The sequence below is a fragment of the Panthera uncia genome, chromosome B4 (genome assembly GCF_023721935.1).
Source record: "Panthera uncia isolate 11264 chromosome B4, Puncia_PCG_1.0, whole genome shotgun sequence".
In the NCBI taxonomy this organism is placed as follows: Eukaryota; Metazoa; Chordata; class Mammalia; order Carnivora; family Felidae; genus Panthera; species Panthera uncia.
Window position 1 is genome coordinate 43,686,985 of NC_064809.1, and position 25,949 is coordinate 43,712,933.

Consider the following 25,949-nt stretch of genomic DNA (forward strand, 5'->3'; position numbering starts at 1 on the left):
CCCAGTTCACTACCGTGTCCCTCCTCCGGCCACTCTGCTCTCAGATGGAACCGGCCCAGCCAGGGGGGTTAGAAAATGATCGGTTTGGATGTGACAAGGTGTGCCAGCCTCAAGGAAATGCTTTTCAGTCCCTCCTTCCCACTGTGGGGCGTGGCTGCCCGCAAAGGATGGAGTTGGGGCGGGCTCCCCACAAGGGGAAGTCTGCGGGCAACTGAGGTTTCCGGGACTCACCGTGCACCAGCCAGCAGGAAACCTCTGCCGAAGCTGTAAAAGCTGCACTTGCTGCTGGTCTGCTTACTGTGTTCCTCCTCTAGAGATCGCTACATGGTCCGTTGTGAAGGAGACGGCAGCCCAGGTAAGAAAAAAAAAAAAAAAAAAAAAAAAGTCATGATAAAGCGCAACAGCGCCACCTCATGTCCGACCTCATAGCAGCAGCCTTCGTCGGTGCTCGCAATAGTCCGGATTCGAGGACAATTTGAGCTTGATGAGTCCTCTCCTGGGATAATCTCCACCTCAAGCCTTTGCTGGGAAATCGCGAAGGAATAAGTGGAAACAAAACTGTCATTAGTAGGTAATCGGTCATTAGCACATACTGTCTAAATACATTCTGGGCTCTCTTCTAGGGACGTAGCATAAACAGAAGTAGTTCTATGACCTGCCCACGTGGCATTTATAATCACAGGAAACACTGAAGAAAATACACAGCTGAAGTAATTCCAAATTGGATACTAACACTTAATACAAGTTCTGGTAAAGAAACGCGGGTCACAGATAACTGAAATAGGAGACCAGTTTGTTGAGGACGGATAGCATATCAAACAGAAAGGGGTACCTGAACAGAAAGAAGGTAAGGGCAATGTAATATGGGTACAATAAATTTACACACTGAGGTTCTTTAGTTCTCTAGAGGCTTCTCTACTGCAGGTGAGCTCTCTGAGGGGCGCCTGGGTGGCTCAGTCGGTTGGGTGTCCGACTTTGGCTCAGGTCATGGTCTCACGGTCTGTGGGTTCAAGCTCCGGGCCGGGCTCTGTGCAGACAGCTCAGAGCCTTGGAGCCTGCTTCAGATTCTGTGTCTCCCTCTCTCTCTGTCCCTCTCCTTATCACATTCTCTCACTCTCTCTTGCTCTCTCTCTCTCTCTCATAAATAAATAAACATTAAAAAAAGGAAAAGAAAGAAAATATATTTGAGGGGCACCTTGGTGGCTCAGTAGATTAAGCATCAGACTCTTGATTTTGGCTCAGGTCATGATCTCATGGTTCCTGAGTTCTAGCTGTTGAGCTCTGTGCTGACTTCAGATCCTGCTTGGGATTCTCTGTCTCCCTCTCTCTCTGCCCCTTCCTTGCTCATGCTGTCTCTGTCTCGAAAGAAAGGAAGAAAGAAAGAAAGAAAGAGAAAGAAAGAAAGAAAGAAAGAAAGAAAATACACTTGAAAGTACTCAGAAATCAAGAGCACTATATAAATATTAACTAATACTATCTGATAGTATTAACAATCTAGATTTTTATTAACCTCTACTTGTGCAAGCTCTGATGGGTTGTACATTTGTTGCTGTTGTTGTTGTTGTTGTTTTAAATTTTATCTTATTTCAGTCCCCTTCATGCAAAACATTAAAAATAATCCTGAATCAAATCTCTGACTTACACTTTTCTGGCTGTATCATTGAGACATGGTCAACTACAAGTTGATTTTAAAAAAAATGAGGGGTGCTTGGGTGGCTCAGTCAGTTAAGCATCTGACTTTGACTCAGATCATGATCCTGTGGTTCATGAGTTCAAGTCCCACACCAGGTGAACACAAGCCCTGCTTCAAGGAAAAAATACATGAGCCCCGCTTCAGGTGAGCTCCGTCTCTCTCTCTCTCTCTCTCTCCCTGCCCCTAGCTCACTTGTGCCCTCTAAATAAATAAATAAGTATTTAAAAATTTCTACGTACCTGGAGAGCCCCGTGGCTGGCTCAGTCAGTATAATGTGCGACTCTTGATCCTGGAGTTGTTCAAGCTCTACATGGGGTGTATAGCCTACTTAAAAAAAAAAAAAAAATATATATATATATATATATACACACACATACATATATATACAGTGAGGTATATATATATCATATACATATACATGTATATACATATATATCAGTGAAGTATATAGAAATATATATATATGTTTATAAATATTTATATATTGAGCTCTGTGCTGACTGTATATATATTTTATATATATATATATTTCTATGTACCTCACTGATAACAGTAAAAGAACAGGGTTTTAAAACCTGCCATTAAATAATTCTCTAAAGGTTGACCCCAATTAGTTGATAACACTCTCTGGATATGATTTTCCAAAAAGCTACCGGTCTCTCTAAGAAGCTTCAAGTTTAGAGTACCAAATCCACTTAACTGTGCAAATTTTAAGCTGGGAAATGCTGCGTTGAGGCTTATCACTCTTTCTACCCCATTCCAGCTCAACAGATGGCACCAAGGACAGTCCTACCTATACATCTCTATCATTCCTCTTTCCCCTTTCCACTGAGTTCACCCCCTCTTCTCTTGCCTGAATCTCTGTAAGTCTTCTAACGAGTCTCCATCCCTCAGCCTCACCACCCTCTCATCTTTCGTATTGCTGCCAGAATGATTTCTCCAACAAGCAAGTTTTGCCATGGAACACCTCTTCCCATCTGGAATCTTGACACTATTGAAGAATGAAATCTCTTACTGATTACACATCTCCATAAACACCTTCTTTCTTCCTCAGCCTCAATATCCTTCAGTCATACTGTTCACATTCCCTACCATAAGAAAAAATAAATGAGAAGTACTACGTCCTCTGACCCCACAATCATTTGCACACTCTGGTCCCTATGCCTGCACTGCCCTTCCTCTCCTAACGTTTCTAACAATTCTTCCTGGTTCTTTAGGATTCAGCTCACCTCTGAGAAGTGTTCCCAACCTTCACTTCGAATCCTCTCCTACACAGACTGTCCTTCTCCATCTTCTTAGCATCCAGAATGCTTTTCATTGCTAGAAGTTTCTTTATTTCTTCTATTAGGCTATATTCTCCCTGAGAGCAGACACCACAATTTATCACTATATCTAGACCCTAGCAAAATATCTGGCACAGGTTTATCGAATAGGGGAAGCAGATCAGAAGAAGTAACAGTCTTAAACTTAAGTCTCAACATACTTTGAGATTCATCATCTTCTTCGATCCCTAGAACAGCTTTATGGGGCAGAGAAGATGGATACTGTGAAGAACACGTATTTCTTTTTTTTTTTTTTTAGTTTATTAATTTTGAGATACAGAGAGAGCATGAGTCAGGGAGGAGCAGAGAGAGAGAGAGAATCCTAAGCAGGCTCTGCACTGTCAGCACGAATTCCAATTTGGGGCTCGAACCCATGAACAGTGAGATCATGACCTGAGCCGAAGTCGGACGCATACCTGACTGAGCCACGCAGGTGCCTCGAACGTGTATTTCTTTACTGTAGAGTAATTGAGACCCGGTAATTGTGGCTCCTCCATGGTTACAGAAAGTCAGCTTCCGAGTCAGGATCCGAACCAAGATCTCTTTCCAAATTAAATGCTTTATTAAGTACATACTTGTACTTAAATATCTGAAAATTAATAATAAAACTCAACTTTAGGGGCACCTGGGTGGCTCAGTCAAGCGTCTGACTTTTGCTCAGGTCATGATCTCACCATTCATGGGTTTGAACCCCACTTCGGGCTCTGTGCTGACAGCTCAGAACCTGGAGCCTGCTTCGGATTCTGTGTCTCCCTCACTCTCTGCCCCTCCCCCACTCGCACTCTGTCTCCCTCAAAAATAAACATTAAAAAACTCAACTTTAAAATATATATAAATATCTAAAGTCTCTAAGAAGTGATTAAGAAATGCATTGAGATTAGGAAACCCAAATCCTGTTAAGGACTCATTTATGTTATACCAATGCAGTGGTCTAAGTAGAGTAGAGAAAAAGAAAAACCAACGAGTGAAATTTGTCAAGTGCGTTCAGCATCACCTAGGGGAAAATATGCCTTGATCAGATGATGTGAACATGTTGTGACTGTTACATCATGCAAGATCCATAGTACCTCTCTGCACCTCCCCAGCTTCCTACTTTCAAAAACTGTAAACATGTTCCCAGACCAGTGTCCTTGCCATTTACTGCTTCTAGAACGTTCCAGATTTTTGCACAGCTAATCACCTCACTTCCTTGGGTTCTCTGTTCACATGTCATCTGGTCAGTGAAGCCTTTCATGACCATTCCACGCACTCCATCTTGGTACCTCTATCCCCCTTACCATTTCCCCCTCTTAGGACTTAGCAGCCCCACACGTACTAAAACATCATTTATTTGTCATCTCTCTTCCTTAATTACATAAGGCCAGAATTTTATTCTTTGCACAGATGTATCCCCAGAACTAAAATAGTATCTGACACATAGTAGTCACTCGATAAGTATTCATCCATCATGAAATAGATGAATGGATGAACCAACGTTCCATGGGTTATATTTTCTTCTGGTTTGAATATTTATTGTGGTTATACATGTTTTTGAAGCAAATGATTTAATTCTTCTCATAGATTCAGTGCACCCTATAACTATTTGTGTTTCCATCTTAGAACCATAGTTGCTACAAATCTTAGAACCAAATTCGTTGTCTGCCCTATTATGTATATGATTTCATGGCTAACGTACTGAATTCTGCTTCAGTCTTGACTCGAACCTCATCAGTCCTTCACCTCGTTCTCTTCTCAATGTTTCACTGATTTGATCTTTTTGTGTCATATATCATTGTAATTCATCTTAGAATAGGGAGGAGAAAAATATCACTAAGCCTAAGGAAGTTTTTAGGTTTAGATTATTAAAATGTCATTTGTAACAAATCATGTTTTGTAAACACAGCAATAAACAATGCTTGGTGAGCTAACAAGTAGAAGGTTTATGAGGGAGCAGAGCTGAGGACCTGACTAGGCCCCTACCAAGTGCAGCACGAAGAACCAACTAGTCTTTTTTGTTGGTCCTTCCTTTGCTTTGCAGGGCAACATAGCATAAAGAGAAAAGCATAGATCTTATAGTCAATCAGACCATGATTAAAGCCCAGATTCATCTCCTAACACATCACGCTTTGGAATTGGGGCAGAGATTATGGTCAGATCTGCTCACCTAAACCATTTCCTCTCTCCCGATGCAGTTAAGGCCTTGCTCAGCCCTCTTAAATCTAGGCACAGCCACGTAACTAGCTCTTGGCCCATGGACTAAGCATCAGTGATGTTTCCCTTACGATCCAAAACAGACTTCTCCTCTCACTTCCCCATCTACCTGCTGGATGACAGTGGGACAAGCTGAGACCACATATTAAAGATGACAGCACCATGGCATGGGAGGATACTCTTCCTAAGGAGCCCCTGGGAGGAAAACTGCCCAGGGGAGCCACCCACCCAAGCACATCTGCAAGGAAAAAATGTAATCTATCAAGCCACTGAAATTTCAGACTGGTCGTTATAGCAGCTAGCAGGAACCTAGGGGGAAATACACCTTGATCAGATGACGTGAGCATGTGTCGTTACTGGTACATCATGCGGGATCCACAGTACATGTCTCTGCACCTCCAACTTTCCAGAGCCACTGTTCACATGGGGAATAGTATGTCTTGAAATAAAGGTATAAGACCACAGATTTACAATGCTGGGTGCCGAGGTTACATTAGTGAAAGCTATCTAAGTTAGGAGGAAAATACCAAGATTTGCTTGTGTTTTTATCCTGAAACACGTGAAGGCCAGCCTTTCACTAACATTCACTCTGTTTTCATATAGAAGAGCGATGACGGCACCCTCCGCGTCTGTGTGTCACAGCATCCGTGTTAGTGCATATGGAAGATGAGGCATCCCGACGCAAAGGAGGGCTATGCATGAAAGAACGGAGTCGATCATTTGCAAGATGGATGTGTTCGTGCGGGTTTAACAAGATGCCGCCTGTGGTATCAATGTGGTTTGTTTTATAAAACCCAAACCACTAAATGGTATAAACAGAGCAATACTTTGAAATAAGAAGGGGACTAATACCTAAAACTGTCCTAGGGTGAGCATGGCATAAAGAACTTGAATCACCGTGAAGCACACCCGAACCTAGTGCAACGCTGGATGTCAACCAGACTTAAAAGGAAATTCCAAATTAAAAAAAGGAAAATAAAGAAAAAAAAATTGTCCCACCCAGGTGCTTAGTGTTAAACAACTGTCAAAGTACTTAAGAGAATTGTCACATTTAAAATATTATGCATTTTCCTGGGGCACCGGGGTGGCTCAGTCGGTTAAGCATCCAACTCTTGATTTCTGCTCAGGTCATGATCTCACAGTTCGAGCGTTCAAGCCCCACATCGGACTCTGCTGGGAACATGGAGCCTGTTTGGGATTCTCTCTTCCCCCCACCCCCACCATCCTTCCTGCACTCGCACGTGCACGCACACACATGGTCTCTCTATCTGAAAATAAATAAACTTTAAAAAATAAAATAAAATATTAACTATTTTCTTTTTACATAAAGTCAGGTTTCCTAAATTTATTCTTTTCTATGATAAGTGACTGGCAGGAATATGCTACCTAGCAGATAGTTTTAGAAAAAAATGAACATCTTCAAAGGGAAAGTGATTTTTTACAGTGAGCAAAATTCTTCGCGGTGAGTGAAAATGGAATTTCTTTGAAAAGAACCTTTGCTGGGTTCAAAATAGGTTTTTGGAAATGTCACTATTCATCATCTGGTGTTTTTGTTGCTGAAGTAAAAAATGTCTCGCATAGCATACTCTCATATTTACATATTATAAAACTTAAAAGAATTTTCTAAATTCTGCAAATTATTCTAAGTGGTTTCCATTTATTTTGGAAGTTATGTAACAATTTCTAACTGGTTTACATAAACTATTTTGATACAAGGGAAATGGAAGTTATGTAAATTTCAACAAAAACATTTAAATAATTGGTCGATGAAGTAAAAAAATACGTATGACGGGGCCAAAATACTTTCTTCCATTCGAAACTGTATATTCTTTTCTGCTGTTACAACCGTCGAAATCAACTATCAAATTAAACTGAACAAAAAAGTAGATTAAGTAGACACATTTATAAATAATGAAACATTTAAATCACTATACTGATTAATATTAAAGTACTTTGGTAAGAAGTTTGTTACATTAATAAAATATTTGCAAAATATTTCATCTTTCAATTTTGTTTTTTGTTTTATAACACATGCTGTGAGTGGATACTCATATGTACACACATGGGGTTTGTATACTAAAAATATATATGTACCAGGGTATATGCTTACTTTAAAAAATGGATTCAGGGGCGCCTGGGTGGCTCAGTCGGTTAAACATTTGACTCTTGATTTTGGCTCAGGTCACGATCTCACGGTTCATGGGATTAAGCTCCACATCAGGCTCCATGCTTGGGATTCTCTTTCCCTCTGTCTCTCTGCCCCTTCCCCGCTCACAGTCTCTCCCCCCCCCCCCAAATAAAAAAAGAATTTGAAAACAATAAAATAAAAAATGGATTCAAACTGATTTTTAAAAAATTTTTTAATGTTTATTTATTTTTGAGAGACAGTGGGAGTGGGGGAGGGGCAGAGAGAAGGAGACAGAGTCTGAAGCAGGCTCCAGGCTCCGAGCTGTCAGCAAAGAGGCCAAGCGGGGCTCGAGCTCGAGAACCATGAGATCATGACTTGAGCCCAAGTCGGAGGCTTCACCGACTGAGCCACCCCGGTGCCCCTCAAATTGATTTTTTAATTAGAATGAATGATTAAAAGCACAGAGAGATGACTGCTCTCGATGGTATATCTAAAATGTAGATAGCTCTGCTTAGAATCACTAGCAAAATATCATGAGAAAAACTGTACAACTGAGTCTTCTGTTCATGAACTTCAGGGAACTTATTCCTGAGAGTTGTGGCAGGGAACCCCTCTCCCCCCACCCCACCCCCACCCCCTACCTGCACACTCTATGTTAGAAGTACACAAATGGGCACTGAGGAGTGAGATCGGGAAGGGAAGTGCAGAGTCGAAGCGCTAGAAAAATCTTCCTGGGTTTTGTCTACAACCTTTGAACTGGGGTCATATATGTAAGGGAAGATGGTACTGCTATAATTAAATCACTATCTCAATATCCATTGATTGCTGCTTGTTTGGGATGATGGGAATGACCAGCAATTGCACACAGCACGAGCAGTAATTTACTCCTAAAGTGAATATCTAAGAAGAAAGAAGAGGAAAAGACTAAACAGAGAAGCAAAGAAGGAAAGGCCTGAAAAGTTCAGCTCCGTCAAGGGAATTTTGGGTGTCTGGGTGGCTCAGTCTTGTTAAGCGTCTGACTCTTGATCTTGGCTGAGGTCATGATCTCATGGTTCGTGAGATTGAGCCCTGCATCGATGGAGCCCCGTGTCAGGGGTTGTCAGCTCAGAGTCTGATTGGGGTTCTCTCTCTCCCTCCCTCGCTTCCCCTCCCCTGCTCACTCGCTTGCTCTCAAATAAGTAAACAAACCTTTTTAAAAATTAAAAAAAAAAAAAAAGAAAAGAAAACGACTTCAGTGATTTTTAACCTTTACTAGTATGTTTTCTTTTGAATGACTTCAGGGTTACCTCAAACTATACTTGTCAGAAAGGCTCTCATATTACAATCTAAACACAGTATTCTAAAGAGACACTAAGTGAGCAGAGAAGGCAAGGTGTCTAATCCTTGCTCAGCCTCTCCCTTATTGGAGTTATACTTACTGCACAATGTTCCCACACACCGGGAACACTCTACATTGACTGTTGTCTCCACGAGCCTTCGTCCTTCAATTACGTACAGCTATAGATTACAAATCTCAGCCAGTGAAATACAATTCTTTTGTGCCATCCCTAGGTGTGACCTTGGCAGAGTAACACGCAAAGAACAATGGCATATTTGAGTGGAGGGAGGGCTGAGGATAATTCTTCTTTTTTTTTTTAACATTTATTTATTTTTGAGACAGAGAGAGACAGAACATGAACGGGGGAGGGTCAGAGAGAGAGAGGGAGACACAGAATCGGAAGCAGGCTCTAGGCTCTGAGCCGTCAGCCCAGAGCCCGATGCGGGGCTCGAACTCACGGACTGCGAGATCATGACCTGAGCCGAAGTCGGACACTTAACCGACTGAGCCACCCAGGCGCCTCGAGGATAATTCTTAAATGACCTCACTCTGACCACCGGTTGAAAACCTCTGATCCATACGACTCCTTCTTTTCAGGCAAACACCTTGAGACCATGATGTTGGATGAGTAGCCTGAGGTTAAAGATTGTGACAGCTTTGGACTTGAACCTGCATCTACTCACTTCCAGGCTTTTCTCTCTGTAGCCTCCATTTCTGTGAGTTTGAGCCTTATAAATAAATTTGTGTGACCTAGATCCACAACGCCCTTACTAAATAGCAACAAAAGTTTCCAGGGGGCTCTTGGATGGCTCAGTCAGTAGCACATGTGACTCTTGATCTCAGGGTTGTGAGTTCAAGTCCACACTGGGCATGGAGCCTACTTAAAAAACAAAAAACAAAAAACAAAAAACTACTAGCCAGGATTATTGTGAAGGTCCAAAACAATGAGAATGTTGGTACTTAACATATTCTTCATTTATGCAAGAAACTTTAAAGTTTTTAAGTTAATGATACTATAATTTCTTAACTTTTTTTCACAAAATTTTTATGATCTTGTGTTTTGTCTCACCCAGTTTCTTGAACATTTGAAGGAGTTAAGATAGGTTTAAGTCAGGTCTAATGAGTCCATAACGGAGGTTTCAAAGAGGGAGAGGTACTAAGATCATGCCCTTACTTCACACAGCCTGGCTCATAAGTCTTTTGACAAACTCAGTTACTAAAGGGCCCCAGATTTCTTTTGTCTCCCCCCAAACTCAGCAGTATCATGTTCATGGAGCAGAAGCCACAGGTCCCAGTTAGATGTTCCCTCAGTGCAAAAAATATAGAAAAATTTAACAACACCATCCATCAACAGGATCTAGTTGACATTTATAGAACACTCCACCCAAAAATAACAAAATTATTTTTAGAAGCCCATAGAACATTCACTAAGAATGTTCTTTTTGTATGCTAAAAACCAAAATACTGATGAAAGAAATCAAAGCTCTGAAGAAACGGATACATACCATGTTCATGGATTAGAAGACTCAATGTCAATTCTCTTCAAATTGATCTATGGGTTTAATACATTTCTTATCAAAATCCCAGCAAGACTTTTTGTGGAAATAGATAAGATTATTCCAAAATGTACATGGAGAGGCAAAAAAAAACTAGAATGGCTAAAATAATTTTGAAAAAAAAAGAATCAAGTGGGAGGAAGGCTACCTGATTGTAAGATTTACAGTACTCAAGGCAATGTGTGGTTGGTGGAGGGAAAGACAAACTAGACCAGTGGAACAGAAGAAAGACACCAGGACTAAACTCACATGAGTAAGGTCAACTGGGTTTTAGCAAAGTTATAAAAGCAGTGCAATTAAATAAAAATAGTCTTTTCAAGAAATGTTTCTGGGATGATTGGAAATCCATAGGCAAAAAAATCAAAACTCACCCTAAATCTTACATCTCATACAAAAATTATCTTGAGAGGAAAACGGAAAAAAAAAATCTTCAAGGCTTAGGCTAGGTGAAGAGTTCTTATGTACGACACTAAAACCATAATCCCTAAAGAAAAAATAATAAATTGGAATTCATCAGAATTAAAACCTTTTGCTCTGCAAAATGTGGTGTTAAGGAGGGTGAAAAGACCAGCCACAAACTGAGAGAAAATCATTTACAAATCAGATATTTGACAAAGGACTCATATCTAGATTACATAAAGAACTCTCAAAATTTAGACAGTTTAAGCAAAAACAAAGTGCAATAAAAAATTTTATAAAAGACACAGAGACATTTTCCAGAGCATAAATACACGACAAACAGGCAAATGAAAATATGTTCAACATCATTAGCTATTAGGGAAATGTAAGTGAAAACCAAAATGAATATCACCACACACGTACTATAGAAGTGTTAAAATTTTTAAAGGGACAACACCAGATGCTGACAAGGATGTAGAGAAATGCTCATACATTGCTGTTTCAAATTAAAATGGTATCAGTTTGCAAAGGCTGCCACAACAAAATATCGCAGATGGAGTGGCTTATACAATCAAAATTTATTTTCTCACATTCCTGGAGGTGGAAGTCCAAGGTCAAGGTGCCAGCAGATTTGGTTTCTCTGGAGGCCTCTGTTGGCTTGCAGACCGCTGCCCTCTTGCTGCCTCTTCACGTGGTCATCCCTCTGTGCCTGCAAACCCTATGTGTCTCTTTTTGTAAGAGCACCAGTTCTTTTGGACCCTACCCTGACGGCCTCATTTTAACTTAATCACCTCTTTAAAGACCAAATCTCCAAATATGGTTACACTCTGAGCTACTGGGGGGTTAGAACTTCAACATAAATTTGAGAGGGACACAATTCAGCAACAGCCATTCCGGAAAATAGTTTAAGAATTTCTTCATAGTTTAAGAATTTCTTCACACACACGCACACGCGCACACACACACACACACCCACACACTTTCCCAGTATTTTTATTGCTCGAGAAGCTCTGCCTCAACTGATGAAAGGGACTTTCACCAGTGGTGTCCCGTACACCCGGGAGGCACAGGAGTCATTTCAAACCCCACCAGTGTGAAATCTTCTGTGAATTAAACAGTGAGATCGGTGCAGGAAAGGAAAGATACTATGGTAATAACAAAGCAGTGATTTCTCCTTCTTTTATCACAATGCCTCCATTCTACAATCCTTTCAATAGAATACTGCCCACCAAACCACAGAAGGGTAGGGAGGGATCAACAAAGTAGGCAACATGTATCACATTCCCAGTGTGGATTTCAGTCCCATTACACTTTACTGGCCCTATTAATAGTGAAAATTTGGGTGGTTCTGGAGCTCGTTTGTCAGATGAATTGCTTTCACCCTAAGAGAATGATGAAACTAATGAAGTCTTACCTTTGCTGGATGAGATTACCTAACTTATAGAGATTTATATCAGCCAATTTCCTTTCTAGATTTTTCCTATTAAACAAAAAAGACACTTATGCCATAATATACAAAATCACTCCTCTGAAGTCAAGAGATTTTGTCTTCTCCCCTTTTCAACTGAAACCAAGTACAAGCTCCCAAAAGTTTCAATCTGCATTGGCTCCAAGATTTAAAGAACTTTTTTATTTAGCATTATTAGAGATTTATGAACTTTATTCAAAAATCTCAAAGGATTAGTCTGTATAAATACATTTTTCCATTCCACTAAGAGCAAAAGTACTTTCAAAAATTGCACCCTTGCAATAAATGCAGGAGCCCCTTACAACGTGTCAATTGAGCTATTTGTCATAGCATCACTCTTGGCAAATGAAAAGCATGCAAGTATTTCGGGTGTAGGATTTTCTCAACAGGTGCTGTTCTATCAAACATGCAAAACTCATGAGCCTTATACCAATTACAGCTAATGTGTGACCACCGGATGATAGCCTTCTAGTTAACCTCTGGCTATGTTCTCACCCAGATAGCCTCTGTCTCTTGATAAAGCAATTCAAGTCCCCGATCCCTTGCTGTAAAGGAACAAAAACAAAACAAAACAAAACAAAACAAAACAAAACAAACCTACTTCAGGCCCATCCAATTCGTATTCTTTCTTCTGTACCTTCAACCAGTGTCTTAGGGTCGTACTTATGTCCACTGCTAAAGACTTTCCAACTCTTCGGCATTCGTTGTTATTGTTTTTTCCCTCTAGCGATAGGATAAATGTAACCCGGAAACCGACAGTGTTTAGAGGTAAGGATGTTAGAACTATGAGATAAAGTATAATTGCAATTTTAAAAAAAGCTTCAATATCCAGTAAGAAGGCTGACAAAATTATGGATAGCTATATAACTGAAGCGTTGAATAGCCAGTACAAATGAGAGGACTCTACCTATACTGATAAAGGAATAACAGTAAAGATACCAGATGGGCAAAAAATCTCAGTGCCGGGAAGTATAGAGTGTTTTTTGGTTTTGAATACTTATTTACTTTTGAGACAGAGAGAGACAGAGCATGAGCGGAGGAGCGGCAGAGAGGGACAGAGCCACAGAATCCGAAGCAGGCTCCAGGCTCTGAGCTGTCAGCACAGAGCCGGACACGGGACTCAAACTCACGAGCTGTGACATCGTGACCTGAGCCGAAGTTGGACCCGCTCCACCGACCGGGCCACCCAGGCAACCCAGGGAGTGCGTAGTGTTTTTTAAGACATTTAAAAAATGTTTGAAAGACTCCATCATAAAATTGTTTAAAATGAGCAGGAGCAGAGGGGAAAGTTATACAAGAGCACCAGCTGGGCAGTAAACTTACCCATAGGGTTTTAAAAAGACATTACCTAATGGTTGTTGTTAGAGTAAAAACAATGCCTTCCCCCCTTCCCTGAATTTGCATCAGTTTGCCAATCACACACACACACACAAATCGGAAAGAGATTTAAAAAAAAAAACAACAATACTACCTGATTGCCTTGAGGGAATCAGAACTTGGATAATGTTTTTCCATAAAATACTTTCTTATACCTTTGAATATTGTCATTTTGTGTCTATTACCAACTTTTTTTTTTAAACTTGCAAGGCAATCCAAGGTTCTTGAACTATCCACTTCCCCTTACTTGCCATTTCTGAAACAGGCCAAAGTATGCTCCCTCCCTGCGGTCTTTACATCTGCTCTCTGCCTGGATTCTTCTCCCTAGATATTCAAATGGTTACTGCTCTCCTACCTCACGAAACCATTTTCATATTCTCTCATTATTTAGAGACCTCCTCGTTTGAAATAAAGGTGCCTCCGGCAATTACGCCAATCCTTATCCCTTTCTCGTGTTTTTTTCTTTTACAATATTTATTGCCACCTGACATTCTATTTCACGTTTACGTATTGGTTTATTCCCTGTATCGCTAAAATGCAAGCACGTGGAGATTAGAATCTCTTGTTGGTTTGTTCCCTCCTAGCCATTAGAATAGTGCTTGGCACAAACCTGGGGCTCCAAATGTACCTGATGTAAAGGATCCGTAATTTGTGCAGTGTATCTAAGAAGTAATTGCATAGCACTGATTGACATAGTGTAACATTTCTCAACTTGAAGGCACCATATTCCCCTGCGGGAAGAAATCTGTAATGCGGTTGGAAAGAGCCCCTCTTCCTCTCTTCTGAAAGACCTACAAACATACAACACAGCAGTTGGGTGTTGAAAACCTCGGGCTGGGAGTTCAAGGTTAGAACTACCCATTCCTTCATTTATATAAAGAAAACTGTTAACCTAAATGCCATCAGGTCACCTCACTGAAGATTACTCAAGAGGTAAAGTACCAAACAAAGCACGCCTACTGCCAAACCCCAACGTGAACTTGTTCATTCCCGGCTGTACATTCAAGGAGGAATCTCACGATCTCAAGCTCATTGCCTACATTTACCAAATGGCACTAACGCACCTTTCCGTTTGGCGGAGTTTACTATTACATGAGTCAAGTGGGGGGAAGACAAAACATATGCCAACACAGGAAAACGTACTCCAATTATACATCATTTCCTTTCACGGGTAAAAATTTTATTTTTGAGGAACTCCATACTGCACATTTTTAGCAAGTCACGTAAGAAAGCAAAAATGTTATCCTCCCCTCATCCTAGAAATAAATAAGAAGGGCATAAAATTTCTTTTTAAATCACGACACTTGGAAGTTTAGCACCAGCATCCAAAATGAACAAAAAAGGGGGGAAAAAAAGCATTTACTATATATTTCAGATTTCTTTGGTTGGGGTTCTCCCCATGTGGTATTAATATTTCTTCTTTGAATTCATATTACCAAAACAGTAAAAACCAGGAAAAAAAATATAAACCTAGTGGTTGCTGAAACTGGGGAGGTTGCTCTCTCGTCTTGTGTGCAGGCATTCCCAGATCTCAGCTGGCTAGGAAACTTGGCTGACATTTTCCTTTCATAGTTGTCTGTTTCATAAAGAATAGTAAACGTTCTAATGGCCACATCTTGGTCATGACTCTTCCACATTATTGCTTGCATGTCTCTTTGGTGTTGGTAAGGTCACGGTCTGCTCTGTGCTTTCTTTTTCTAATGGTCATTAATTTCCTTAGGTCACCTGGAAAAAAAATGAAACCAAACTCAGAGTGACAAAATGACCAAGAGTTTAAGAATAAAAAGGCAAAAAGTATGCTTTTCATGTAATTCAAGAGACAGTATTTCAGAAGGTCTACACATAATCTATTCTCACATCTACAGATCTGTAACCCTACACATTTAATACAACATTTGTGTAAACCAGAACATTCAGTACATAGTAAAAATTTTATAGAATTATATGAAAGCGAGTGTCTGAGGGGCTCAATCAGTTAGGCATCTGACTCTTGACTTCGGCTCAGGTCATGATGTCACAGTTCATGAGACTGAGCCCCGAATCAGGCTAACAGTGCAGAGCCTGCTTGGGATTCTCTCTCTCACCCTCTCTCTCCACCCCTCCCCTGCTCATGTGCACTCTCTCTCTCTCCAACATTTCTTTTAAAATTATATAAAAGAAAATTACCATCAGGACGCCTTTTCAAATAAATGATACTACGGCATCCATAATTCTTCATAATTATTTTGGTGGTTGCACGATATCTCCTAACGTGAACAAACCCAACACTGAGCCACTTCCCAACGTTAGACAAGTTATAAATAGTACAAATATTTGTTGCCCTGTACTTTGGATTATTACCTTAGAAGCAATACCCAGAAATAACATTACTAAGTAGAAGGTTATAGCCAAATGACTGATACATAATTCTAAGTCAGTTAATGCAAGCAAATTTAAATAGGGAGTTTATTTCTATGATACTGTCCACACAACCTAGAGATAAAACTGAATATTCCCAGCACAGCAAATGTCTACCTGATGGAAGGCTGTGAGTTTTACAGCCTCTTTTAACTAAAAGCGCATTTTTTATTTAATGCAAAGGACAACAACCAAAAAATATTCAAAAATTTAAGCCCCAGGAGTTAGTAGGTGAAAAACCCAGAAAGAAAACAACTATGGCTTATAAACTCCTTTAGGAGTGGCTCTACAATTGGGTCAGTCTAGTTCTATTTCTACCTCTATACTGAAAGTTTCTAAGATCTTTACCAAGAAAACAGAAACGCAGGAAACATCAATAAAGACAAGCTAACCTTTACGGGGAGGTTATGCTTCACCACGCCCTGATTAAGCACCTTACACATGTTATCTCACTAAATCTTTGCAACAACACTTGGTGAGTAAGTCTAGTTGGTATCCCTGTTTTACCAGCAGCAGACATTGCTGGGGCAGAGAATAAACAAACTGCTCAGTATCACCCAGCAAATGAGTAGTGGCTCCCGCACTGAGTACATAAACCTCTTGGCTTTCGCTCATTATACTGCACGGCCTCAAAATCAATTGTGTTAGTTATCAAAGGGAGAAGGGAAGGAAAAAAAATACTCTAGTTTATTCTGTAGATCAGTCTCCTGTTCAAACTGGCCACTAGGTGTCACAAAAGTAAAACTTTCAAAAGTTAAGAGGTATTAATATTAAAAATTATGTCTAGAGAAAAAAAATGACCATCAATAACTGTCAAATGCTTATGCCCCCCAAAACCTAGCAAAGTAAGGTCAAATCCCATATTTAACCACTAAAACTGCTCTTTCTCCGGAGTCCTAAAGGAGATGATGGCTGATCCAGATGAACCACAGAACTGGCTCAGACTGAAATCAACAATACTTAAAATATCAGGGGCGCCTGGGTGACTCAGTGGGTTAAGCGTCCGACTCACGTCATTAAGCTCAGGTCATGATCTCATGGCTCGTGAGTTCGAGGCCCGTGCCAGGCTCTGTGCCGACAGCTCAGAGCCTGGAGCCTGCTTTGGTTTCTGTGTCTGCCTCTTTCTTTCCCCTTCTCTCGCTCATGCTGATTCTCTCTCTCAAAAATGAATAAACATTAAAAAAAAAAAAAAAAAAAAAATCGACTCAAGGCCCGGGCTGCCCGAGCTCTTACCTGCTGATGGTGAAGGTGCCTGGGGAGCCTGGTGTTACTCAGCACTGCTCTGCTCGGTGGCTGGAGCGGGGTTCTCAGATGGCGCTTCGCCTGCCTTGGTCTAAGTAAGACATGAAACAAAACCACAGTCCGGAAATTAATCGACCCAGGTGACAATGGAAAGTTCAAGACTAAAAGGTCTCAAAAGTTAGGATCTTCCTGCTTACGAAGGTAAATCACTCTGCAAAATTAACTATTCGTAAGTGGGAGTGAAAATTTAGTGTCAGAGAAGAATGGCCAATAAATGGCAATTAAACACCACCACTCTCCGCAACAAAGTCTCTGATACACAATTGCTTTTAATACTTGCTTAGAGAGAGCTTCCTCTCTGTACATGCTGTCCTACGTTCGGAGAGCCTTCAACATTTTAATTCTGAATCTCCATTAGTATGCATAATCCTTTCAGAGAATAACTAGTTGAACTCAAATGTTTGTTTATGTTATGTACAGGGCATTCTTTCTCCATAATATATAGATGCATAGATCTTAACTAAAATATTAAAAATATTATATTACCTCTCATATACAGATTATATATAGAATACCTATAAATGCTATATACATATTACCTTAATATATAAACATTTATATGATTTGTAAATATAAATACATATGTAATATAATGATAACATAAAATGTTATATGATTGCCAGTTGGCAGGTTATCAAACCACACTTAGGATGGAACACTAAATAAAGTTTGACGTGATTAAGGACGATGTGGCAACATCCCCTTCTGGCTGGTTGGATTTACCTCTTTGCCATCTTGTGAAGGAGCATTAGGAGGACGGGGGCGACGCCTGTAGTTGTATGGGCGCCGGTATCCACGGCGAGCAGATGGCTGGTTTGAACCATTGGCCGCTTGTTGGTTCTCTTTATCTTCAGCCTCTCCAACAGCTGGGGCAGGTCGGGGGCGAGGAGGGCCTCTAGAGAAAAGAATGCAAAAGAAAAGACAACAGTGCAACAGGACAGGGGGCCACAAGAATAATCTTTATTTTTGAAGGTTAAAAAGTCAAGTGATCGGTATTTATTGCTAGAATACACAGGCTTGGAGCGCCTGGGTGGCTCAGTCGGTTAAGCCTCCCTATTTTGGCTCAGGTCATGATCTCACGGTTCGTGGGTTCGAGCCCCATATCAGGTTCTGTGCTGACGGCTCAGAGCCTGGAGCCTGCTTAGGATTCTGTGTCTCCCTCTTTCTCTGCCCCTCCCCCACTCACACTTTTTCTTTCAAAAATAAACATTAAACAAACAAAAGAAAAAGAATTATACACAGGCTATTGCAGCAAATGGAGCAGAGATTTTGTGGAAAAAACCCTATTTTTCCACCATTTTCCCTCTTCACCTGAATACCTATTTGTAGTGAATAAACATACTCTGGACACATATCATGGTCCTGCCAGGCACTTGATAGGCACAGATAGTAAAATTATAAAAGAAGAGTGGCTCCTGGTACCTGCCCTCCATGGACTGAGTTTAGTGGAGCCTGGAGGGATTAAACACGGAAGGAACTCTAACATAACTTTGTGCCAGAGTCTGTGCTGGTATGTTTTTGGGTTAAACATTTAATTTCAATGCTAATTCTGTACATTGGATTTCTAGTGAGAAAAATCAAGAGGTGTTGAGAGGTTAAGTATTTGGTTGGACCGTAGAGAAATGCTGCTTTTTACAGGTCGAAAAAAGTCAAATGTAACTTTCCCAAGATCACACAGCCAGGGATTGACCGGGCTGGAACCACTGTCTCCTTTCTGTTTTTGTTAAGGCACTTCTGTGAAACCTCTTATTTTGGAAGTTCTTAGTATTTAATCGTTAAGAGTCATTATGTCTACAACTGGAATGAATCCTGTGAGGAAAAGGACACAGACTGGCATAAATCCTTTCCCAAAATAATATATTCTCCTTTCAATAAACCCATGTTGCCAAACCTCCAGGTCGTATAAATATCGATCAGGAGTGAAGGTCTACTTTCTTCACTTACATCAAGGACCAGGAAAAGGAATAGGAAGGCTTATGATACAAAGAGCTTTAAAAGGTTCTGAGGGAGTCGAGCTCAATTCAGTTTTCACAAGGCATGAAGCACAAAAACCTACTCCTTCACTAATATGAATACCATTGGTGGTGTAGTAACAGTATCTAATATTTACTGAGGGCTTACTATATATATATCAGGTACCGTTAGCTTAGATTCGTTAGTACTTTTAAAAACTGTAAAATATTCCTTAATGTCCATTTTTATAGACCTGGTAAGTAAGTCTTAAGAGTCCAGGAACCTCCCAAAGGAGACACAGCTACTAACTTCAAGGTGGGAACATACACACAATTTGACCTGTAGCCTGACTTAACCCCCAGACTGCCTTCGTGATGGGACTATTCAGTACCCCACATGCTGGCTGGCACTCACTTCCTCCTTTCTCTGGCACAGCCACTGAACAACGACCCATCAATTAATTTTCTGTTTGTTTCATTCAATAGAACAAAAAAATTAAGTATTCATCTATATCATATCACAGCTAACCATACAAACCAATGGTTTTGCACAAGGATACCAAAATATTTTGTTAAATAGGGGGGACATGTCCCATGGCCGTTGGAAAACACACTGCAGAGTCCCTCTAATCCTTAGACCTCCAGTCGAAGCAGCCACTTCTTCCAATGGATCTTCCAATAATAGATCCATACAACAGGCCCCCAACAGTCTCATCCATTATGCTGTCTCTCTCAAGTCCTTCAACTGGCTGTTAGGGAACAATGTCACATACCTCCGGTACCTTGGGCGGTAAGTTGGGTTTCGATGAACCGGTCCCTGAAGTTGTGTTCCCTCTGGGACTCCCTCCTTCATCTCTCCAATTTCACCAGCCTACAAGAAGGCAGTCAGAGCTGAAAGTCAATGTCATACGACCAGACAGAAGAGACACAGAGCACACAGTTGCATTCAGATTTTTTTTTTAATTTTTTTTAATGTTTCCTTATTTTTGAGAGAGACAGAGAGTGAGTGGGGGAGGGGCAGAGGATGAGGGAGGCACAGAATCCGAAGCAGGCTCCAGGCTCTGAGCTGTCAGCGCAGAGCCCTGCGCGGGGCTCGAACCCACGAACCACGAGACCATGACCTGAGCCGAAGTCGGACACTTAGACGACTGAACCACCCAGGTGTCCCATCAGATTTTTTTTTTTTAAGTAAAAAGTAAAATGCTTCATAATCAAGCCGAGAACCCTCAACTTTAACAGTGAACTGTTCAATGATTTAGATCTTTGTGAATGATAGGAAAGAAAAACTTATTTCTACTACAACAGACTTTTGTGTATCACAGAGCTCTTAGTCTTATTTGATAATACTAATTTAAACACTTTGAAATGTTCCATTCATCTCTTACCATGAAAAAAAAGAAAAAAGGACCCATTATTATAAAAGAAAAGAGAATGAGGGGCGCTTGGGTGGCTCAGTCAGTTAAGCGTCTGACTTCGGCTCAGGTCATAATCTCGCGGTTTGTGGGTTCGAGCCCCGCATCAGGCTCTGTGCTGACGTCTCAGAGCCTGGAGCTGCTTCGGATTCTGTGTCTCGCTCTCTCTCTCTGCCCCTCCCCTGCTCATGCTCTGTCTCTCTGTCTCAAAAATAAATACAACATTAAAAAAAGGGGGGGCGGCGCCTGGGTGGCTCAGTCGGCTGGGCGTCCGACCTCAGCTCAGGTCATGATCTCATGGTTCGTGGGTTCGAGCCCTGCGTCGCACTCTGTGCTGACAGCTCACAGCCTGGAGCCTGCTTCGGATTCTGTGTCTCCCTCTCTCTCTGACCCTCCCCCGTTCATGCTCTGTCTCTGTCTCAAAAATAAATAAACGTTAAAAAAAAATTTTTTTTTTTAAATAAAAAGAAAGAAAGAGAATGATATGCTACATTTGAGCAATGAGAATCTCTTCCCCCTTTCAAACTCAGATCCACTAATTCTATGAACAGGGTATCCCTTCAACCATTAATGGTTTCTACATTTAAACGTTCTCCCACACCTCTTAACACCTTCGCTTCTGACTGCTTCCTTCCGTCTCTTTGCATTTAATTATAATCTTTTAAAAAACAAAATCATACTTCCTTGATGATAAACTTCTTTCAAACTGGGGGTACAAAATTTATTTACTGTGCAACTTCCAAAGGAAAAGACAACTAAAAACAAACAAGAAAACCCACCAGACATCTCCAAAATTCTTTATAACACAGCCACATCTTAACCTTTTTTTCTCAACACTAACATCCTTTACTTCTCCATGTTACACCAGGAAAAGAAAAGCCATCAGCAAAGGATTTCCACATTCTTTCACTCTCAAATCTACCCACCTACGTGTTTGCTGTCATTTTCTTCTCTCTCCTAACCCTGCGTAAGTGGTCTATGCTCATATCCAAAGCCAACCCCTCTCTCACCTCCTAGAACACTTAAACTCTCTATCCCTCCTCCCCTTCACTGTGTACTTTTCCCCCCTTCTCTACTCCATCATTTCCATCCAGGTGCATAAACATGCTGAAAGGGCACCCATCTTTTGCAATTCTTACAATACAATCACAAACTTACAAAACAGTTGGAAGTACAAGATCTAATCCTCAGGCCCAGTTCAAGTATCACCAGTTGTCCCAGTAATGTCCCTGATGGCCAAGACCCATTCAGAACCATGCCTTGAATTTAACTCTTTGCCTGAAACAGTTCTTCGACATTTCCTTGGCTTTCGTGACCTTGACGCTGTTAAAAATTAGAGGCCAGTTATTTTATACGCTATCCTTCAGTTTGGGGGTTGTTTGGTGTTTCCTCATGATTTAGCTCCTGTGTATCTGGCAGGGAAGCCATAAAGTCACACCGCACCCTTCGCATCGCATCCCGTTGGGCGGCAGATGGTTTCAATTTGTGCCGTTACTGACAACGTTCAAGTTCAGAAGTAGTTAAGGTAGTATCTGGCAAGCCTACTCTGCTGTACGTTTACTCTTCTCCTCTTTGTAATTAGTGAGGATTTGGAGCAGTACGTTCAGAGTGTGTAAATGTTTCATTCCTCATCAAGTTCTCAATATATCCATTTATGTATTTATATCTGCATAGACTCATGGTTTTCTATTTTATTCAATGAGTTATAATCTGTTACTATCATTACTGGCCAATGGGAACCCTTTCAAACTGGCTCCTGTCCCTCTGACATGTCTCCAACATTCTTTGAGTACTTTCTTGCGTTTTGGCACAACAAGATGTTCTGGGCTCATATTGTACTTTCTCTGGCCCAGCTCTGAAATCAGCCACTTCTCCAAGAGAGCTTCTTTTTATTGGAGAATGGTATTTAGAAACAAAACACTGGAGGACAGGTATGCTCAATGTTATTAAGGAGTCACTGATTTCAGGCCATTTCTGGAGACAGAAATAAGGAACACACATACACAAATACATATATGTACACACACAGCATGAGTTCCACATATATAAACGTGGGTATATGTGTGTGCACGTAGAGCATACTTGATCTGTCCACCTATAACGGCTTTCACAAAGTTGTTGGTGAAGAGAGGGCTTGGGAGGCCAGGAGAGAACTCACTACATCTCAAAACCAAACAAAAACAAAAACCCTGCTCTGACCCCACAGCCTCCTCCCAGCTACTGCCCCATTTGAGTTCCTTTACAGACAGACGAAAGGAAAACCACCACCACTAACTAACCACCACAGAAACCTCCTCAAAGGAGAATAGGAGACCTCTTCTCCCTCTCTTGAACTCATGCTAATCAGACTTGCCCTTACCGGACCACTAACTCCCAAGTTACCAACAACAGGAATCCACTCGCAGTCTAACTCCCTCCTCTCCTCCTCAGTACTTGACACGGCATCTCCTTCTGGAAATATGTTCTCCCTATCTGCTCCTTCTCATCATCCCAGACTCTTCATCTTCCTCATCTTGGAGGAAGCTGGTATGCCCAGGACTCAGTCCTAGGATCAGTGTTCCACCTACACCCACTTTGGAGTTCATCCCATCCTGCGCCAGACCTTTCAAACTCGCACCTGGTCCCGTCTCCCCTCCTCAGGCTCCCTTCGGCCCCTGTCCCTGCCCTTCCCTCGGCCATTCGTGGCTTCTCCCAGGACCTAAAACACTCGCTCCCTCGCTTCACGTAGGCCTCTTCTCAAACATGAGCCCAAAGACTTTGTAGCCACCTTATCTAAAATTACACCTTCCTAACTCGAGCCACATATTCCCTCTTGGCTGCGTTTTATTTTTCTGCCTACTTACTTCACATCTCCACTCGGAGGTAAAATTTAACGTGGGGGGGGTGGGGTGGCGGGGGGGGGGCAGAGGGGGAGGGAAGATCTCCAGATGGTTTTCACCTTTCCCCTAAACCCAATCTTTATTGTTTTCCCGTATTTGCTTAAATCAAAAACCACCGGGGTATCTTTTACGCCTCACACCACACATTCACTCCATCATCAGATGCCGTCACGTCTAGGTTTAAAATATTGCCAGAATGTGACCACTGAGCACACCCCCACTGCTAGTACTCTCATCCACGGCAGGACCATCTCCGCACAGGGGATTATAGCAGCCGGTCTCTCCCACGTCCACTGCTGCCTCCTGTGGTCTAGCTCCCATAAATAGTCCGATGGGCTCCTAAATATGTGTCTTCCCTGTTGAGATCCCTTCACTGGCTTCTCATCACATTTGGAGTAGGTCAGCAGTCCTTATCAGTCTACCAGACATGCTCTATCTGCTCTAAGACATCACCCTAATCTCACGTCCTACCCCCCTCGGCCTCGCCCACACTGTCACCACAGGAGCCTCCCTTTAGTTCTCTGAACAGGCCAAGCTGCTGCTTCCTCAGGAACCTTGATCCACAAAAAGCAGACAGGAAAAGCAATTAGCATGTGTGAAGGGCTAGAGTTTACTAGAACTTTGGAACGGGAAGAGCATTAGCAGAGGCCGAGTTTGAATCCAGTTCTACAACTTTCTGCCGCAGGACCTTAGGTACAAGTTGCCCATTTTTTAGAATATGCAAATCTCTTCATTTGTGACAACACCAACAAAAATATGGAAACCACTGCCAATTTCATAAAGCTACAGGGAAGACTGAATGAGAACGGATTTCAAACGTCTGCCACTTCATCAGTGCCAAATAATTCATGCTCGCTCCCTTTTCTCTATCATACAGTTCTTTTCTCAGAGACGGCAAAATATTGCTATTAGTTCAGTAACCGATTCGACTTAATTTCCAAGCGGAAATTAAATTCAAATTAAGCTAGATAGGTATTATCTTTGAAAAACCAGAAGTCGTGTGGTCACTGATGTACCATGCTATATCATGTCCTTTGTACAGAAGGGAAATTCTATTGGTCTGTATATTATCATTTTTTTCCCCTGTTGTGTCAGTTTCGGTTTTTATACAGTAAAAAATGTTTCCAAAGACTTTTCTATTTGACCTCAATATTTAACATCCTAGAGATCTCACTATACTTTTAAACCATTAGCCTAGCTATTATGGAAGAGAGTTTTAGGGATTTTCATTTGATGCTACTGATTGCCTTAAGCAGACTTCTTTAGTGTCTGAACATCCAAGCATGGGATGTATTAGAAAGATTCTAAAAATACTGAAGGAATCTAAGGACAGCTTTTATTTCATATATGGAATGGGTAAGATAGTCAGCTCAAGTTAAAACAACTCCATGCGATTATCAGAATAAGCACATGTGTTTCAAAACTAGTTTTCAACCAGCTTCTGCAAACGATGTTCTACATAGCACTAAAGAATCCCTTTGCTCTGAACCTTCAATTCCTAAGGTAAAATATACTTTATTTTAAACCACATAGAAAAGAATCGTGTTCTCAAAAAAAGATACGTGCGGATGTGCAAAATACTAAGAAAGATTATTTCAGGAAAGTACTACTAATGCCCTAAAAATAAATGTGTATTACAATCTCCCTGACTCTTCCTGTTCTCATTTCCTAGAAGCCCAGAGTGCTGCCCTAAAGAAACCTACTATGCCCCATGTACCCAGTCTCTCCATATATGCAAGTCTACTCGTTATTTTTAGCACATTCGTCAGGGACAGCTGTTAAAGAGTAGAAGAGAAATAACAAGAAGCAATGTAGAAAGAACATAGTCATGCATGATGGGATAAGAGATGGGTAGCAAAGAACAGACTGAACATAACGTTCAGTCAAAACACTTCGTGGAAAAACAGAAAACAAAAACCAAGGACACTAAGAGGAAAAAGTTATAGCTAGTGGTAACAAAAAATCACGTCCTATGCCAAGTTTTCCAAGTTTCTTGGGGAACTGCAGAGGTGTTACAATGTTTATCGATTATAGGTCAGGTTCACAATAGCTCTGTCAGTATTTTTCAGCCAAAAAGGGGAATAATAACTCATCAACAATCCCCATCTACAATAGCTTTTCTTACTAACACCATGTCATGCAAATTAAAAACTCTATAGATTTCCTCTATCCTAAGACACCGAGCTAAATATCTTCGCCTTTGATTTAATCACCATGACCCCATGGAAGAGGCACGTTATTATGCCCGTTCAATGGATGAGAATTAACTTAGTTTTTGCAAAAGCTCACAGACTCAAGTTGGCAGAGACAAGATTCAAATCCAAGTCTGCTGACTTCAGAGTTCAAAGTCTTAAAACGCATAACCACCTGTCTCTCTACTTTAAACTGTCCCGTGGTCCCCAGGGTGCCCAATTACGGGCATGGCTCCTGTGGTTATGCTTTTGAAAATGTCACTAGAATGGCTGCTCCGAAAGAACAGACTAAAGGCCTCGCCTCACAGCTTTTGGAGCATCAGGAAGCCACAAGCAAGGTCTGATTTCCGGCGGCTGGTGTTGG

The 25,949-nt window shown here is 41.2% G+C and overlaps 2 protein-coding genes across 2 annotated transcripts in view; both read right to left on the reverse strand.

Annotated features, from left to right (window-relative positions):
- The window catches only part of STYK1 (serine/threonine/tyrosine kinase 1), a 45,444-nt gene extending 45,076 nt beyond the window's left edge, over nt 1-368 (reverse strand). Inside the window, exon 1 of the mRNA XM_049627093.1 lies at nt 14-368. The gene's annotated coding sequence lies outside the window, so the exon portion shown is untranslated. The remainder of the gene's footprint in view (nt 1-13) is intronic.
- A 14,231-nt stretch (nt 369-14,599) lies between these two features.
- The window catches only part of YBX3 (Y-box binding protein 3), a 26,046-nt gene continuing 14,696 nt past the window's right edge, over nt 14,600-25,949 (reverse strand). Inside the window, exons 6-9 of the mRNA XM_049627104.1 lie at nt 19,876-19,973; nt 17,874-18,045; nt 17,082-17,181; nt 14,600-15,176 (exon numbers count right to left, since the gene is read on the reverse strand). Of these exons, the coding sequence (XP_049483061.1) occupies nt 17,116-17,181; nt 17,874-18,045; nt 19,876-19,973 (336 nt within the window). The 3' untranslated portion in view covers nt 14,600-15,176; nt 17,082-17,115. The remainder of the gene's footprint in view (nt 15,177-17,081; nt 17,182-17,873; nt 18,046-19,875; nt 19,974-25,949) is intronic.